This window comes from Lagenorhynchus albirostris, chromosome 2, assembly GCF_949774975.1.
Source record: "Lagenorhynchus albirostris chromosome 2, mLagAlb1.1, whole genome shotgun sequence".
Lineage (NCBI taxonomy): Eukaryota > Metazoa > Chordata > Mammalia > Artiodactyla > Delphinidae > Lagenorhynchus > Lagenorhynchus albirostris.
Genome location: NC_083096.1, coordinates 151,094,975 through 151,111,803, shown reverse-complemented (window position 1 = coordinate 151,111,803; position 16,829 = coordinate 151,094,975). Strand labels below are relative to the sequence as shown.

At 49.3% G+C, this 16,829-nt stretch overlaps 1 protein-coding gene across 1 annotated transcript in view; it reads left to right on the top strand.

The window, feature by feature from the left end:
- CFAP57 (cilia and flagella associated protein 57) overlaps positions 1-14,973 on the top strand; it is a 76,982-nt gene extending 62,009 nt beyond the window's left edge. The window contains exons 19-22 of the mRNA XM_060142649.1: positions 694-828; positions 910-1,053; positions 8,555-8,687; positions 14,656-14,973. Of these exons, the coding sequence (XP_059998632.1) occupies positions 694-828; positions 910-1,053; positions 8,555-8,687; positions 14,656-14,870 (627 nt within the window). The 3' untranslated portion in view covers positions 14,871-14,973. The remainder of the gene's footprint in view (positions 1-693; positions 829-909; positions 1,054-8,554; positions 8,688-14,655) is intronic.
- Positions 14,974-16,829: the final 1,856 nt, after the last annotated feature.

Here is a 16,829-nt window from a genome sequence, read left to right as displayed (position 1 = left end):
CAACGTGAACGGATACAGATCCTGCCCTTCACAAACTGAAGAGGTTGCCAGGTGATCTGTGGCATGTGCATAGTAATTAGCAGCCAGCCAAGGCTGAACATTATGGAACGTGAATAAAGAGCTGTGAGAGTGAAGAAAAAGGAGAGTCTCTCTAGGTCAGGGGTAGGGGAAGATGGGTATCTGAGAAAGCATGATGGAAGAGGGAGGACGTAGCCCAAGTTTGCAGATGAACCAGTCTGCTCAATTTTGTCATTATCTTCCCTACCCACTCACAGCAGCCCTCAGGAAGGAGAAACGCTGGGTGAGCTAACAAAGGGGCAGGGAAGCCCTGGCGCAGGGGTCTGCAAGGGAGAATCGATGCTCTGCATCTTGGCTCCGAAAGGAGTAGGTGACCACTTGCACCTCTTTTAGCCTTTTAAGGCCTGTGGTCCTGGAAGGAATCTAGAGCCAATAAAGGAATCAGTGTGTGCTGCCTCCTAAAAATGCAACTGTTCAGGCCAGGGACACAGGAGTTTTAGGGCCTCTCCCTCTGGGCGAGGTGCCCATCTAGGCCTCTGGGCCCTGTGTGGCCCCTGGTGGTCAACGGTGAAGTCCTAGATGAGGTGTCTCTTGTCCCTTTGAGCAGTCACAAGGGTGCAGCCCCTGACCCTGGAGAGTTCCTATAGGGCTAGAAGTAAATGCCTCTGCTTGCAGGAGCGGAACTTGGAGGCGCTGGTCAAACAGTTTAAGACGGACCTTCACAACTGTGTGGCGTACATCCAAGAACCCCGGCAGCTGAAGGAGAAGTTCCGCGCTCTCTTTGAGAAGTACGTGCAGCGGGCAGACATGGTGAGCTCTGCCTCCCTTTCCGCCCTCCCCTGCCCTCCAGGCTCTCCCCTCCTTCACGGTGAGCTCCTCCTGCCCCATCAGGTGGAGATCACAGGGCTGAACTCGGACCTGCAGCAGGAGTACAGCCGTCAGCGGGAGCACCTGGAGAGGAGCCTGGCCACCCTCAAGAAGAAGGTGGTCAAGGAGAGTGAGCTGCACCGCGCGGATTACGTCCGCATCATGCAGGTACCTGCACGCGCCCCTCAGCTCCCTCGAGGCTGGGCCGTCAGAGACAAGAGAGCCTGTCAAGGGCCCCTCCAAGACCACTGTCCTCAGGGTTCCCCAAATGTCCAAGGGACCCACTAGCTTTCTCCAAAGCTCCTTCTTTGACCTGTCTCCTCTGACCCCCCCAGAGCTCATCCTGGCAGTGACCATGGCCCAGAGCCCCGCCAAGGAGGTTTTCTAGGCACTTCCATGCCCACTCCTGCCCCTCCAAGATTCGTTCATTTCTGCCCCATCTCACTTCACCAGCCACCCGTTTCTTTTTTCTACTCCCATCTTTATTCAAAGCACTCCTGCATCCTGCCTCACTCCTCTCCTTGGGCCAGGACTTGGCTACACCCTCACCCCCTGGCACAGAGCACCTCATAACGTTGGTAGAATCAGATTGAATTTTTCCACCCTTCTGGACTTTGGCCACGTGACTGTAGCTCTCCCAGTTACTCTCTTCCTTCTCCTCTTTTCTGTTTCCAGCTCTTGTTTCACCTTACTTTGTTTTGCTGCTTTTTATTCTGCTACCTGTTATCACATGGTCCCTGCTGGCCAAGCTCTCTCCTGGGAACATGCCCATCTCCTCCCACCTCCTCCGGCTTTTCTGGTGCCTCAGGTCCCTACTCTTATCTCTCGGGTCCAGAGCCAACCACACCCACCCTAAGTGTTGGCCTCCCCTCGCTTTAATGAGCCCTCCACGCCCACCTCCCCGGACTCTTCCTAGGGCCGTTCAGAGAGCCTAACCCCATTACTGCCACCTCCACTTACACACGCTATCGGACTGCCATGCAGGATTCTGCTGCCAATTTCTCTTCGGGTATCGGTCTCACCTGAGGCAGTTAATGTGAATTAATATCCAAAGAGAACATCAGAATCACATTTATAAGGCATGTACCTTTTTATGTTCCTATTTCTTGAATGCTGTTATTAAAATGCTGGAATGGGGATGGGCTGCAGTTGGATTGAAACAAATCAGTTCCGAACACAGCTGGGCAGAGCACACTGCAATTCAGGCCAGCCCCAGGCACGGCAGGTCTCATGCCACCTTACAACCAGCCCCTGCTTAAAAGCAGCCCATACCATCAAGCAGCCCACTGCCCAGCTCCTGAGCCATGAAAGCAGTCAGAGGCCCAGAGATAGGAGTAGATTCCATTGCTGGGACCCTTAGGCACCAGCAGCTGATACACAGAGCCATTGCTAAGGGTCTCGAGTGCTCCGAGCATGGAGAGTCCCCGGGGGCGCTGCAGTGCAGCCTGCGGGGCAGGGGGACCAGGGAGACTGTAGGAGTGGTTGTCAACTGGCGACATTGCTGAGCTCTCATCTGTGACTTGCCACCAGGGCACAGGCCTGAGGGGTCCTCCAAGGGCTGGGCCCCTCTCTCCATGCCAAACAGACTCCCAAAGCAAACGTCAATCCCAGGAGAAGAAGGAAAAGGAAAGAGAGTAAAGCCCACAGCCTTGGTGAGGGTGTAAGCATCAGCATGAGGCTGCTCAGGACAGGCAGAAGGGCCTCGTTTGCTCCCCCCTTCCCCAGGGGCCACATGCCCACTCCTGCTGGGCCAGGGTGAGAGTTGGGGTAGCGGGAGCAGAGGAGACCCAAGCAGGGCTTCTGCCCAACGCTACCACTCCCTGGTGGCTGGCAGAGGGAGCCATCAACAGGGAGAAGCCCGGAGAGTGTTTGCTCAAGCAGCATTGTAAACCTGTGCGCTGCGGAAACCTGTGGATGCACAGAAGCGCCACAGGCACCTGCAGGGGGCCAGAGTGGGGTCAGGACACAGGGCTCTGGGTTCCCAGCACCTGCTCAGCCAGGGAGACTCCTTGCTTACTGCGGTGGCCTCTGTGTAAGATTTTGTTTGGAAGACTTAAAAAAAGAAAAACTTTCAAAACTACTGTTCTGGATGATAAAAATTGTTTCCTTCCTTGGTCTTAAGGGCCAGGCAAGGTGGCGGGCCTGGAGAAAAGAGCACAGCCCTGTCTTTGTACAGACCCAGTTTACCCTCCTGCTGGCCAGTCTTGCTGGGGGAGGGGCGGGGGGGGCCTGAACTTCTCCAGGAGCTATCTGTAAGAGAGGAAGAAAACACCAACCTCAGCCAGTTACTGCAAGGATTGAGTGAGCTAACTAACGTCAAGCATTGGCCACTGGCCCTGTACAGAAAAGGTGCTCCAAAAATGCTATTTTCCTTCCCTTCTTCCGAGCAAAAGACTTACTCAGGAACCAAGGCAGGGCTTCCCTGGTGGCGCAGTGGTTGAGAATCTGCCTGCTCATGCAGGGGACACGGGTTCGAGCCCTGGTCTGGGAAGATCCCACATGCCGCGGAGCAACTGGGCCCGTGAGCCATGGCCGCTGAGCCTGCGCGTCCGGAGCCTGTGCTCCACAACAAGAGAGGACGCAACAGTGAGAGGCCCACGCACCGCGATGAAGAGTGGCCCCCGCTCGCCGCAACTAGAGAAAGCCCTCGCACAGAAACGAAGACCCAATGCAGCCAAAAATAAATAAATAAAATTAAAAAAAAGAACCAAGGCAAAATCTAGTAGGAGAGCCTGAAAGGCCATCACAGCACAGACTGGGAGTGCCCATGGGCTTGAGGTACAGAAGACGGGACAGTGCAGCTGATCCCAGGCCCCCCAGCTGGTGGCCCGGGGTGCCCATTGCTTTGGTATGCGTTTGTAAGGAGCTGCATCTGCAGGTACCAAGGCCCTGACACTTAAGTCTCAAAAGGCTGAGGAAGGCTGGGGCAGACGTGGCATCTGAGAGAAACTTGTTAGAAAACACAGAAAATGAGGTCACTGTCTCATTTATATGTTCAGATAGGAGCACGGGGCCTCCTCATTCATTCTCCAGCATGACTGCCGATACTAAAATAAGAGTTGCAATGGAATACAAACATCTAGGACACGTACTTTATTCATTCAGGACGCATATTTTGCGGGCTTCTTACATGCCAAGCTGCGAGCAGGCCGTGGAGGATTCCCAGATTAATGTGATGGCTTGCCTACTCTCAGCGAGCTCACCTAGGGAACTTGAGCCAGACACAGATAAGCACTGCTCCGTGCAGCGCATCCAGGGTGGTAAGCTCACCGGAGAGGGGGGCTTCAGCTAGGGGGCATGGCACTTGAGCTGGGCCTTGAAGGGTGAGTAGAGGGGGTCAGGGAGCAATGGGGGAAGAGCCTTCCAGGCCGAGGACACAACCTGAGAACAGTCAGAGAAAAGAGAGGCCTGTGGGGTGTTTGGGGACCCAGAAATCCCCCGACGTAACTTTATTGCAGAGCATGGGGGCAAGGAGGAAGGGCCCTTTGGAACGGTAGGTAGCTTAGGGTCACGTTGAAAGGGCTTTCCGTGTCACACAAGAAGCATGAAGTTTATTTTATAAGCTGGTGCCCCCTAAGGTTTCTTATGTAGGTAGGGGTGTTATCTGTTCCGGAAAGGTTACTTCAGTGGGCAGGGGGGAAAGACCAGTGGGGAAAGGCAAGTGGCAGGAAAACCCTTTTGAAGATGACTCCCATGTTAAAGGGAGATGACAGGCCTTGGGAGGGGAAAGCTGTGATGTCAGAAGATGTTTCAGAGTAGAGGTGATGAATAGAAGTGGGTGGTTAGATGTGAGAGGAAGGCTGAAAGAGGAGTGGAGAAATGGTTCATTTGTGCAGTTAGGCAGATGGCGATCCCAGCAACTGTGGGCTCCAGAAAGACGCCACTGAGTGGGGCTCCCAAGTTATCGGAATAAATCCGTTGCCTGCTTTTTCCACACTAAACAGACCCTGCTTTATTCTTAAAGGTGTCAACTCAAGATAGGCCAGCAGGGGGTGCTCTACGCATTTCCTTTCTGCGCCCTTCTCCCTCGGAGTCGAAGTTCTGTCAGCGGGTTCCCATGTGAGGCTCTCTGGCATTGCCCCTCAACCAAAGGCAGTGCTGGACAGCTTGGCGTAGCCTCTTTGTTCAGAAGCCTTTCTATATAAACAGACCTTAGTATCCCCGAGCCAGCCTCTCTCACATGCCCCAAGTCCTGGCGCTCGATGGACCCAGGTCAGATCTTCCCTGCAGAGGAGCTGGCTGGGGGTCTGGAGGATCAGAGGGGCCTTGGTAGGCCGTTCTGACCAAGGGGGGATCAAGAACAGAGAAGCTCAGCAAACCTGCTGCATTCACGTTTTGACTTCACAAAACGACCCAAGGCGCTTACAGTCGACCTCAGTGTGGCGTCTGGACTCCTCAGAGCACGGACCACCCCAGAAAGCCCTCTTAAGGCACCCCACTTGTACATTTCAGGGGCTCCCTCGGCCTCCATACCATGTGAGCTGTTGACGGAGGTGACGTACAGCAGAGGTGAGAGTGGAGTCTGGGAGGCAGCAGTCAGAGGCATCAAGGCACCTGGGGGCGGACGCCACCAGGTTCGAATCCCAGCTCTGCCACCCATGCACAGCCTCGGCTTCCTCATAGGCAGCTGAATCCCATAATACCTTCCTCCTGAGGTGGTTGTAGGGATTAAACGAGGCTGTGTATGCAGAGTGTCTGACACAGTGCAGGAATCCAGTCCACCCTTGGAGTTGTTATCTTGTTCTTATCCTCGTCATCAAGCATTTGGCGGCTCAGACCCTGCTGGCTCCCTCTTGGCTCGGGCCTGAAACACTCTTCCCTGCTCCGCCCCTCCCCCAGGCTCCACAGGGAGGCTTCCTCACGTGACCGCCCTGCGGGGCATCCCTCTGCACTGGATCCAAGCTGGCCGCCCACGTCTGGCACAATAAGCACCTAACAGGCTTTCTGTTTTATGAATGAACCAACGGAGCAGAGGAATCGGGCTGCATTGAGTCCCGGGCCTCAATCACACTCTAGTGAGGCCTGAGTCGTGTTCTGGAGACCTGTCTTAGGTGACCAGCCTCGTGAAGGTGTCCAGGGCTGGCAGTGGCGTCAGAAACATGCATATCAAAAGGTACCAGGAGCCTGAAGTCCCAATCACGGCGACAGGGTTGTCAAGGTGGAGAGAATGGCGGGGGCTCCACGTGGGGCCATTACAGCAGCAGAGGTGAAAGATGCTGAGAGCTGGTTATGAATGAACATGAGATTCAGTTCAGACACAAAGTCGACAGGATTGAGTGACAAAATGAATGGAGGTTGACCGGGAAGAAGTTTCTGGAGAGAACTGGGGAAATGGCACTTTCAGTCTCTAATCTTTATTCTGATTACGATTATTTTATTGAATGAAGGAGGGGAAGTGAAGCTAAGCGATGCCAGCTAAGAGGAGGAGTGGAGAGAGCCCCTGAGTGGGCTGGTGTGCCCAGGAGTTCCCTGTGGCTCTCCTAAGACTCCCTTCTGTCTGGTCTCCCCTGCTCAACATTTACCCCCTGGTTTGTAATTTGCTGGTTTACAGGATTCAATCTTATTCAACTTGGTATCCACTGTGCTAGTTATTCATTTGCTTATCCCTTCCACAAATATTTATTGAGCACCTCTTACAGGCCAGGCAGAGTCCAAGGTCTTAGAATCCAATAAATACGCACTTAAGTGATTATGTCATGATATAAAGTCAGCATGGAGAAATTCCAGGGGGACGAAACAGAGCATCTGGAAAGAAAATGTGGGCTATGCCTCACCAAGGCCTGGGCTGGTTAAAAGGGTAAAAAATCAGAAGGAGAAAACCTGCTGACTTTATAGAAAAACAGGCACAAAGCCGAGCCTGCGGATGAGGGACTGGTAATAATTGGGCATTTCATCCAATGAGGGACTGGTAATAATTGGGCATTTCATCCGGAGAACATTTTTTTTTAATGAGGAAGAGTGAAATTAAGTGAAATACTGAAAATCTGAAGGTAGATCTGATCTGCCTAATTAAAAAGGCTCTGGAGGGAAGGATTATCGGGGTGTCTGCAGTTCACATTCCCGTGACAGAGAAGGCTTGTCCTGCTCGCTGACAGCAGTGCTTGGGATCACCCTGTCCTCTGGGCTCAGACTCCACACTCACCACTCCAGAGCCAGTGTCCCAAGGGGAAGCACAGTTTGTTTCCGGCACAGGTTCGTCTTATGTAGATTTGGTCAGTGTTTGCCTTTGTTGGTACTCAGACCCTCGAGGGCCTTGCTACTACCCACAGCAGCATCTCCTGGGACCTGGTTAGAAATGCAGAATCTCAGGAGCAGCTCCAGGCCCACTGAGTCAGAAGCCACATTTAAACAGGATCCTCAGGCGATTCCTGCACAGTCCTATGAGAGGTGCTGTGGCGGACGTGCTGAGTACTGAGGCCGTGGGCTCCACGAGCAGAGCGGTCCATGGTGAGAGGGACGTCTCCCTTGGGGCTCCTGTGCTGAGTGTGCAAAGGAAGGCAAGGCAAGAGAGAAAAGACTGCTTGGTCCCAGAGCGCAGAGCCCCTCCACCTGGCCTGCAGCGGGCTCTGCCCTGCATGCCTCTCTACTCCTCTCACCTCGTATTCCCGTGACACAGAACTGCTGCAGGTCACCCCACACACCTGCCGTGTCATTCTGTGCCTTTCTCCTGCCATTCCAGTTATCTGGGACCCCCTTTACCCTCTCCTTGCTAACTCTGTCAAGCCTCAGCCCAGGGGTCAGTGCCTAGGAATCCACCCTGGTCATTCGGGCAGAGCTAAGTGCCTTTCCTCTGTGTCCCACTCCTCCATCCCAGCAAGGTGGCCACCTCACTAAAGTGTGCCCAGACCCCTCATTAAACCCTAAACTCCTCAAGGACAGAGGCCAAGTCTTACTTTCTCTATATATACACCTCAGGATCAGCACAGTGCCTGGCACATAATAAGTACTCAATAAATATTGGATGGATGAATATTTATCAAACACTAACGAGAGAAGTGAACTTCCAGTGGATGTAGCAAATGTTAATTATCCATTTACTTTTCTTTATTCCTCAGTAAACTGTATGCTGCTGAGAGCAGAAACCATGTCTTATTTCTGTCTGCATCCGGGGGATGCAGCAGATACCACATAAATGTAGGTTCAACATACGAATGGAAAAAAAACAAAGTGTAGCACAGTACTTAAGAGCTCAGAGCTCTGGAGCCAGACTGGGTCAGAATCCTGGCTCTGCCACTTGCTATCTATGTAATTTGGGTAAGTTACATCACCTGTCTGTGCCTCAGTTTTCTCTACTTTAAAACTGTGGTTGTAATGGAATCTATGCATAGGGTTATTATGAAACTTCAATGCATTAAGTTCATGAAAAGTGCTTAGAAAAGCATTGTTGTTGCTACGGATGGGGAGAGCCTGGTTGGATGGGAATGGCGCACACTGCCTGTAGCTAACTTTGCCAGAGTCCACCTGAAGGTAAGTCAGCTGGTACCTCAAGAAGTTGATCCATGAGCCAGGATAAAGACTCATGCCACAGTAGAGGCACCAGAGACGCAATCTGGGTCCAGGACCAACCCTGACTCTTCCCCACACCCTTAGCCCCAGAGGCCAGAGCAGGTCCTGTGCCCACTGACCATTTATCCATCTACACTCACTCTCTCCTCCTCCTTCTCTATAGGAAAATGTCTCCCTGATCAAGGAGATTAATGAGCTCCGCAGAGAGCTGAAGTTCACCCGCTCCCAAGTCTATGACCTTGAAGCAGCCCTGAAACTGACCAAGAAAATTCAACCACAAGACGTTCCAGAGACAGGTAATGTCACCAGTGGTCAAGAAAGATGGGCACTGGGATCCAGGGACCAATGGCAGCCACGAGCAGGTCTCCTTGTGGCTTTCAAAGCTGCCTCTCCTGAGTTTCCTCCTGTATCAGCGCACATCCACCCCATGGCCTCCTGGGCACCTCTGCATGCCATGCGCCTGCTCTTCAAAGGATTTGTGAAGACCCTACCACATTCAAACACTCGCAAATCCAGAATTCTTGGGGTTAGCAAAGGTTTCAGAATTCAGAATCTTTCAGATCTTAGGAAGAACATACTATATATACTGTCTGGGGCAGTGCCCTGAAATCAAACACATTAGTATTTCTGTAGTGAAACATATGAATATTCGCACTAAACTTCATGAATTTAAAAATGCTTTCCATTTTTAAAGCTTTTTGCATTTTACAATTGTGGATCAAGGATTGTGGACCTGTACAATGAAAATAAAGGCAAAAATAAGAACCAGAAACAATTTAAAGGGAGAGGGGAAAGAATTACATTAAAAATTAAATGAGTTAGTTATTGCAGTTATAAAATTCCTCTGAATTTCTGATAGCCAAGACAAAAAGGGAAAAAATATGATGGTTTACATAGCTCTCATATGGGGAAAGGAAGTTTTTTTCTGGAGGAACAAACCTTTCCCTGGTACTAAGTTCTGTGAGAAACTAAATACATGGAGCCTTATAAAAGGGATATTGGGGGCTTCCCTGGTGGCGCAGTGGTTGGGAGTCCGCCTGCCGGTGCAGGGGACGTGGGTTCGTGCCCCGGTCCGGGAGGATCCCACATGCCGCGGAGCGGCTGGGCCCGTGAGCCATGGCTGCTGGGCCTGCGCGTCCAGAGCCTGTGCTCCGCCACAGGAGAGACCACAACAGTGAGAGGCCCGCATACCGCAAAAAAAAAAAAAAAAAAGAAAAGAAAAAGAAAAAAGGGATATTGAACAACGTAATTGACAGTCTTTAATGGTAGGTTTTCAGACAATAAAAAAATATTCTTCAGGTGTCCATTTCTTATCTGGACAGTCAATAAAAAGAGTATAAGGTATTACTGTGGAAAATTAAGCCAACATAGTTCAAGTATATTGTTTTCTGGTGGTTTACCTTCAGGAATAAAGCTTAGAAACCCTAATGAACTGAAACATTCCACAGCTGTGGACTGGGTCGTTCAAATATCACCACCTCAGGTACTGTGGTTATGCAGGGTATTATCATTGGCGGAGGGTAGCTGAAGGATACACAGGAACTCTCTGCACTATTTTCATAACTGTTTGTGAGTCTTGAACTGTTACAAATTATTTATATATATATAATTGTTGTCTCATACGCCATTGTCGTTAGAGTTGAAGTTGAGAGGGTAAACTCTGTGAGTAGTACCCGAAGAACAATATTAACTCTGAAGAACTGACATAAGAGCACAGCATGTGTTAAAAAGACTGAGAACTTGGGGGCTTCCCTGGTGTCCCAGTGGTTAGGACTCTGCACTTTCACTGCCGAGGGCCAGGGTTCAATCCCTGGTTGGGGAGCTAAGATCCCACAAGACGCGTGGCACAGCCAAATAAATTAATTAATTTAATTTAATTAATCAATCTGTTTAAAAAAAAAGACAAAACTTGACTTCTTGGAGGTGAAACCATCTTTAGTTGGAGGTGAAGCATAGATGTGTCTGTGAACAATCACAAAACTTCTCTTTTAAAAAATTATTTCAAATATGCCCCAGCGACCTAGCAAATAACCAGTTGAGACCTCCTCAGGATGCTGTATGATATAGCCAGGTTCTTCTTATTGCTGTGTTGGAAACCATCAGGCATAGACAAAAATTGAGAGAAATTCTAATGAATCCCCATGAATTCATTCCCTGACTTGAACAACGGTCGCTCTTGTTTCATCGCTATCGCCACACACACACCCACCCAGCCCCAATTATTCCCTCCCACACCCATAGTAGATTATTCTGAAGCAAACCAAATATCATGCCACTTGTGTCATAGAGCTTTACTCAAGGGAGGTTTCATCAGTAGTGGCTGAAGACAGGTATTACCAATTGTCTGCCTTGATCATGAAGAACCTAAGTCTGGCTTAGGACCAGCAAATGGAAAGACATCTTTTGTTCATGGACTGGAAGATTTATTAAAATGTCAATACTATCTAAAGTGATCTACACATTCAATGTAATCCCTATCAAAATCCCAATGACATTTTTTTGCAGAAATAGAACATCCATTCTAAAATTCATTGGGAGTTTCAAGGTACCCCAAATAGCCAAAACTCTTGAAAAAGAACAAAGTTGAAGGCCTCACACTTCCTATTTCAAAATTTACAGCAAAGCTATAGTAATCAAAACAGTATGGTACTGGCATAAATATAGACATATAGACCAATGGAATAGAATACAGAGCCCAGAAATAAACACTCACATATATGGTCAAATGATTTTCAATGTGGGTGTCAAGACTATCCAATGAGGAAAGGACAATCTTTTCAACAAATGGTGCTGGGAAAACTGGATACCCACATGCAAAGGAATGAAGTTGGACCCTTACCTTACATCACATACAAAATTTAACTCAAAATGGACCAAAGACTTAAACATAAGAGCTAAAACTATAAAACTCATAGAAGAAGATATAGGGGGAAACTTCATTATATTAGATTTTGCAATGATTTCTTAGATATGACATCAAAAGTACAGACAACAAAAAGAAAGTAGATAAATTGGACTACATCCAAATTTAAAGCTTTTGTGCATCAAAGAACACTATCGAAAAGTGTGAAAAGGCAACCCATGGTATGGGAGAAGATATTTGAAAATCACATATCTGGTAAAGGGTTGACATCCAGAATATATAAGGAACTCTTACAACTTAACTACAACAACAACAAAAAGAATTTTTTTAATAAGCAAAGGACTTGAATAGACATTTCTCCAAAGAAAATATACAGATGCATATAATAAGTATATGAAAAAAGCAGAGGGGGAGGTAAACAGAAACTAGGCAGAGGCGAGTGACGCAGGCCCAAGAAGGTGGATGGGCTGGTAGGTGGATGGGCTGGTAGGCTTTTGTGTGCTATACCTTCCCAGGGGTGCTACTTTTCCCAGGGCTCCATGGCTAGGCCACAGCTTGACTGAGGAGATGGTTACCAGGGACAACCAGTAGCAGAAGGTGGATGAAGGGTCAAGACCTAGAAAAGAGAAGAAATCAAGAGCCTAGAAAGATCAAGAGTCTAGAAATTGCAGTAAAGGAGAAGAGGCAAGGAGCAAAGGCAGACAGAGAAGGATCCAGACTTCTCCTGGGAAGGATGGGATAAGTTGAGTACTCTGAATGCTGGCCCCATCAGGTCAATTAGAGGCCAAGGCAAGCTGGCCACTGGCCACTGCTGACCACTTCCTCTTTAAAATACTCTCTTCCTTGGCCACCATCGTCTGTTCTTTTCTAGTTTTTCCTCCAGGGAAGGGGTTGGCAGCAGATAGGAAAGAGACCCCTCTTCCACTGAGAGAAGATTGACTGTGGTGAGGGAGTTGGGGACACCATTCCTCAGTGAAGACGGTGGCAATGTCATCCATTAAGAGAAGAGGAGAGGATGGATTTGGCAATAACTTCTTGGATATGATAGCAAAAGCACAGGCAACAAAAGAAAATATATAATAAATTAGACTGTCAAAATTTAAAACTTCTGTGCATCAAAGAACACAATCAACAGAGTGAAAAGGCAACCTAGGGAATGAGAGAAATCATACAGCTAATAAGGGGTCAATGTCCAGAATATATAAAGAACTCCTACAACTCCAAAACAGACAAACAAACCAACCTGATTTAAAAATGGGCAAAGGACTATAGACACTTCTCCAAGAAGATACACAGATGGCCAAGAAGCACATGAAAAATGCTCAGTATTACTAACAATTAGGGAAATGAAATCAAAGCCACAATGAGATACTGTGTCACACTCATTAGGATGGCTACTGTCAAAATAAACCAAACCAAAAAGAAAAAACAAACAAAAAACCCAGAAAGTAATGAGTGTTGACAAGGGTCTGGAGAAATTGGAACCCTGGTGCACTGCTGATTGGAATGTAAAACAGTACAGCCACTATGGAAAACAGTAAGGTGTTTCCTCAAAAATTAATAACAGAGTTACCATATGAACCAGAAATTGCACTTCTGGGTTTATACCCAAAAGAAGTGAAAGCAGGGTCTCAAAGAGGATATTTGTACACTCATGTTCATAGCAACATTATTCACAGTAGCCAAAAGGTGGAAGCAACCCAAATTTCCAACAATAGATGAATGGATAAACAAAATGTGGTCTATATATGCAATGAAATATTATTCAACCTTAAAAAGGAAGGAAATTCTGACATATGTTACAACATAGATGAGCCTTAAGGACATTATGCTAAGCCAGACACAAAAGGACAAATACCGTATGATTCCACTTATATGAGATACCTAGAGTCATCAAATTCATAAAGACAGAACACAGAATGGTGGCTACCAGGGGCTGGGGGTGGGGGGACTGGGGAGCTGTTTAATGGGCATGGGGTTTGAGTTTTTTGAGATGAAAAGAGTTCTGGAGATTAGTTGCACAACAATGTGAATGTACTTAACACTACTAAACCATACACTTAAAAATGGTTAAGGGACTTCCCTGGTGGTCCGGCCGCTAAGACTCTGCGCTCCCAATGCAGGGGGCCCAGGTTCGATCCCTGGTCAGGGAACTAGATCCCACATGCCACAACTAAGAGTTCTCATGCCACAACTAAAGATCCCACATGCCACAACTAAGAGTTCGCATGCCACAACTAAAAGATCCCACACGCAGCAACGAAGATCCCGAGTGCTGCAACTAAGACCCGTGCGGCCAAATAAATAAATAAGTACATAAATTTTTTTTTAATGGTTAAGTTAGTAAATGCTATATAGATTTTACCACAATTTTTTTTCTAAGTAGGGCAGAGGAGTTGGAGTAAAAATTGAAGTTCCTAAGTGCTTCTGCGGGGAATGAGAGTTTGCTGACTATGGACATAAAGTCCGTCTGGGGTTGGAAACCAAGAACTTGAATCTCGTGTGTTACTTTTATCGGTAACGCACAGCAGGCCAGATGTGAAAGTGGCGACCCTGGATGCTCAGATTATCTTGGATGTAGGCTGGGCAGGGTACCTGGGGCAGAGGGATGAGGCATCTAGATGGGAGAAGAAACTCACTGTGGGTCTACCTGGTCAGAAAAGGAGTGAATCTAAGAGGAACCCATTTAGTAGGTAAAAAATGGAGTTGTCCAGGAAGATGAGGTCTAAATTCAGTCTAAGAAGTGGTGAATGGAACACTAGAGTGAAAGATCCTGGGCGTGGCAAGGGAGGGGAAGCCACAGAGTGGGTGTGGAGCTGACGTGCAGGCCAAACAATTAATGCTGAGAGTTTAGCCTCGTGAGGCCGGGGAGTGGGGTGAGGCGTGGACCCTCGTGGACACCAGCATCACCCAGGACAGCACTGAGACAGAAGGATGGCTGCGAGTCTCGAGGGGCGTCCTCAGGGAACATGAGTGAGTGGCCACAGCAGGAGGGCTAGAGAGGGGTCTCCGGGAGCAGGTTTACGTGAGGAGGAGGACTGGCAGCTTGGAGGCCAACCCGGGTCAATAGGAGAGTGCCATTCTGCTTGGGGTGTGGGGACTGAGCAGCCCCCAATGGAGGGGGCTCAGGGCAGGTACACTGCCGGGCTCAGCAGAGGGGCCGGGCTGAGGTCAGGTTTAGCATTTGCCTTATCTCTCCAAAGCATGTCTCTTCGTTTCTCCTTCTCTGCTAGACAGTGAAATGGCTCATCTCCATCTCCCTAGCATCTGGGTTGGAGTGTCTACCCCATAGCAGGTGCTGCATAAATGTGTGCGGGGATGGAGGTTAGAGGGGGAAGGGAGGATAAGCTTTGCAGCAGCCCAGTAACAGGCCCACACTAGTCCTGCTCTGTCCCCTACAGTGTCCGGCAAAGACCTACCAGGCTTGCCTCCCACCATGAGACTGAATGAGCAAGAAGAAACCGGGAGAATCATTGAGATGCAGCGCCTGGAGATCCAGCGCCTCAGAGACCAGATCCAAGAGCAAGAGCAGGTCCCAGGCTTCCACCCCTTCACTGGGATGCGGCTGCCTTCCCTCCTGGGGGCAGAAGCAGACTTAAAGCTGCAGACCAAGTGACCCACTCTGGTGAGCCGTCTCCAGCCACGCCGGAAGAAGCACGGTGCTCTCGTCCCCAGCCTGACTCTGGGCTGCAGCCCCTGCAGCCCTGACCACACCAGCCTCTCCCTCCTGCCCTGGGGAACCTGGGACACGGGCAGAATAAAGGTGTTCTCCCACAATCACGTCCAACTCTCTGCTTAGCCAGGGAGCTGGGGAGGGAGGAAGGGAAGAGGGACCCTGAGGCCCGGGGGGCTCCTGCTCACCCAAAGCCACCACTGCTAGTCCCTGTCCAGGCACAGGGCTGCCTGTCACTGCAGAGATCCCACGCCCCTCCCCGCTCTTTTCTGGACCTCAAGGGCAGGGCTGCCTGTCGCTTCTGACCTGCCTTCTCCTCTGCCAGCCACGTCAGGACCAGACAAAGCCTCCTACGTTTCCTTCTTACTTATGAAACATAATGAGGTTTTCTGAGAATTTTCACAGCTGTGTGAAGGTGAGAGTAAAATCATGAACATGGCAAAGTTGGTAGAGTTCCCCCACATCTTCCATTAGCTGCAGACCCTGGTGTCAGGACTATACGCAGAACTCGGCCCTTCTTTCTCTTACCTCCACGCCTCTCTAGACCTGTCATCCTCGGTCTGCAGGGCCCTGCCCTGCTCCTCCATTTCTGGGGGCCACCTCTTCCTCTAGACCCCATACTGGGTGGCCCAGCCACACATACCAGGAGAGGTGGTTTTTTATGCACTAAGAACCCAGATGTCCCTGTCTTCTCCCACTTGCAGAAGCCAGACACCCTTCTAATACCCAAATAACAAATATTAAGCCCCCGATCTCTCCTGGTGCGTCATGGAATCTCAGGGCTGAGATACAACCAGAGCTCGAGAAGGACTTGAACTAAGACCTGGGACATGGCTGGAACCCCCTCTCCCTCTCTTATTCTTGCCTCTCTATAGACCAGCCTCCCATTGCCAGTAAGTTGGCAGAAGGGGACCCTTAGCATCCCATGAGTAGATGCCCCAAGGCTGACATGGAGTCTCTAGTCTAACTTTAAATTGCCCAAGGAGAATATTTGGGGCCTAGCTTGAATCTGGAGCTCACCACTATCCAATCAACTGTACCCAGAGGGGTGGGTCACAGGATAGAATGCTGGTTACTGGGGTTCATTCATCCCTGTAGTGAAGTTGGTCATTGTGAGCGGAGCAGCTATTCCAAAAGATGTCTGTCTGGGGCAGCTGTCAGTCATGGAACATGGGGTGGGGGCAGGGGACCTGGAGCCATTGAAGACCTGGTGTTGCACCTGTGCTTTAAGCCCTTTATTCTCCAACTGCCTTTCAGGGTGGCAAGGATGGGACCTCTTTTGCTCACCACCATCTCCAGCACCTGCACAATTCCTGGTCCAGAGAAGGGAAACAGTAGATGTTTGCTGGATGAATTATATTATTTATCACCCCCCCCAACTACTTAGACTAAGTATTATTGTACCCATTTTACAGATGAATAGACTGGGACACACGGAGTTTAAGCCATTTTTCTAAGGTTGCAGAGCTAGAGCTGGGACTGGGACCTTCAAGGTCAATCTAGTTCCCAAACCAATATTCTCTCCACTGTTCATGCTTTCATTCACAAGCATTCCTTGAACACCTATTACATGCCAGGCCTGTTCTAGGAGCTAGGATGCATAAACCACTCCGTTCATGAAGCTTATCTTCCAGGGCGGTAGACAGACAATATTCCAGACAGATAAGAATATATAGCATATTTGACAGCAACAAGTGCTAAGGAGAAACATGAGAGAATAAAGGAAATCAAAGAATGAAGGGCAGAGAGGTAGGAAGTAGGGGGAAGGCTGTGATTTTAGACACAGGAAGGAAGCCTCACTGAGGCGGTGACATTTGAGCACCTTCCTGAAAAAAGGTGAGGGAGGGAGCCACGTGGGAGGAAAGAGCTCCAGGCAGAGGGAACACCCAGTGCAAAGGCTCT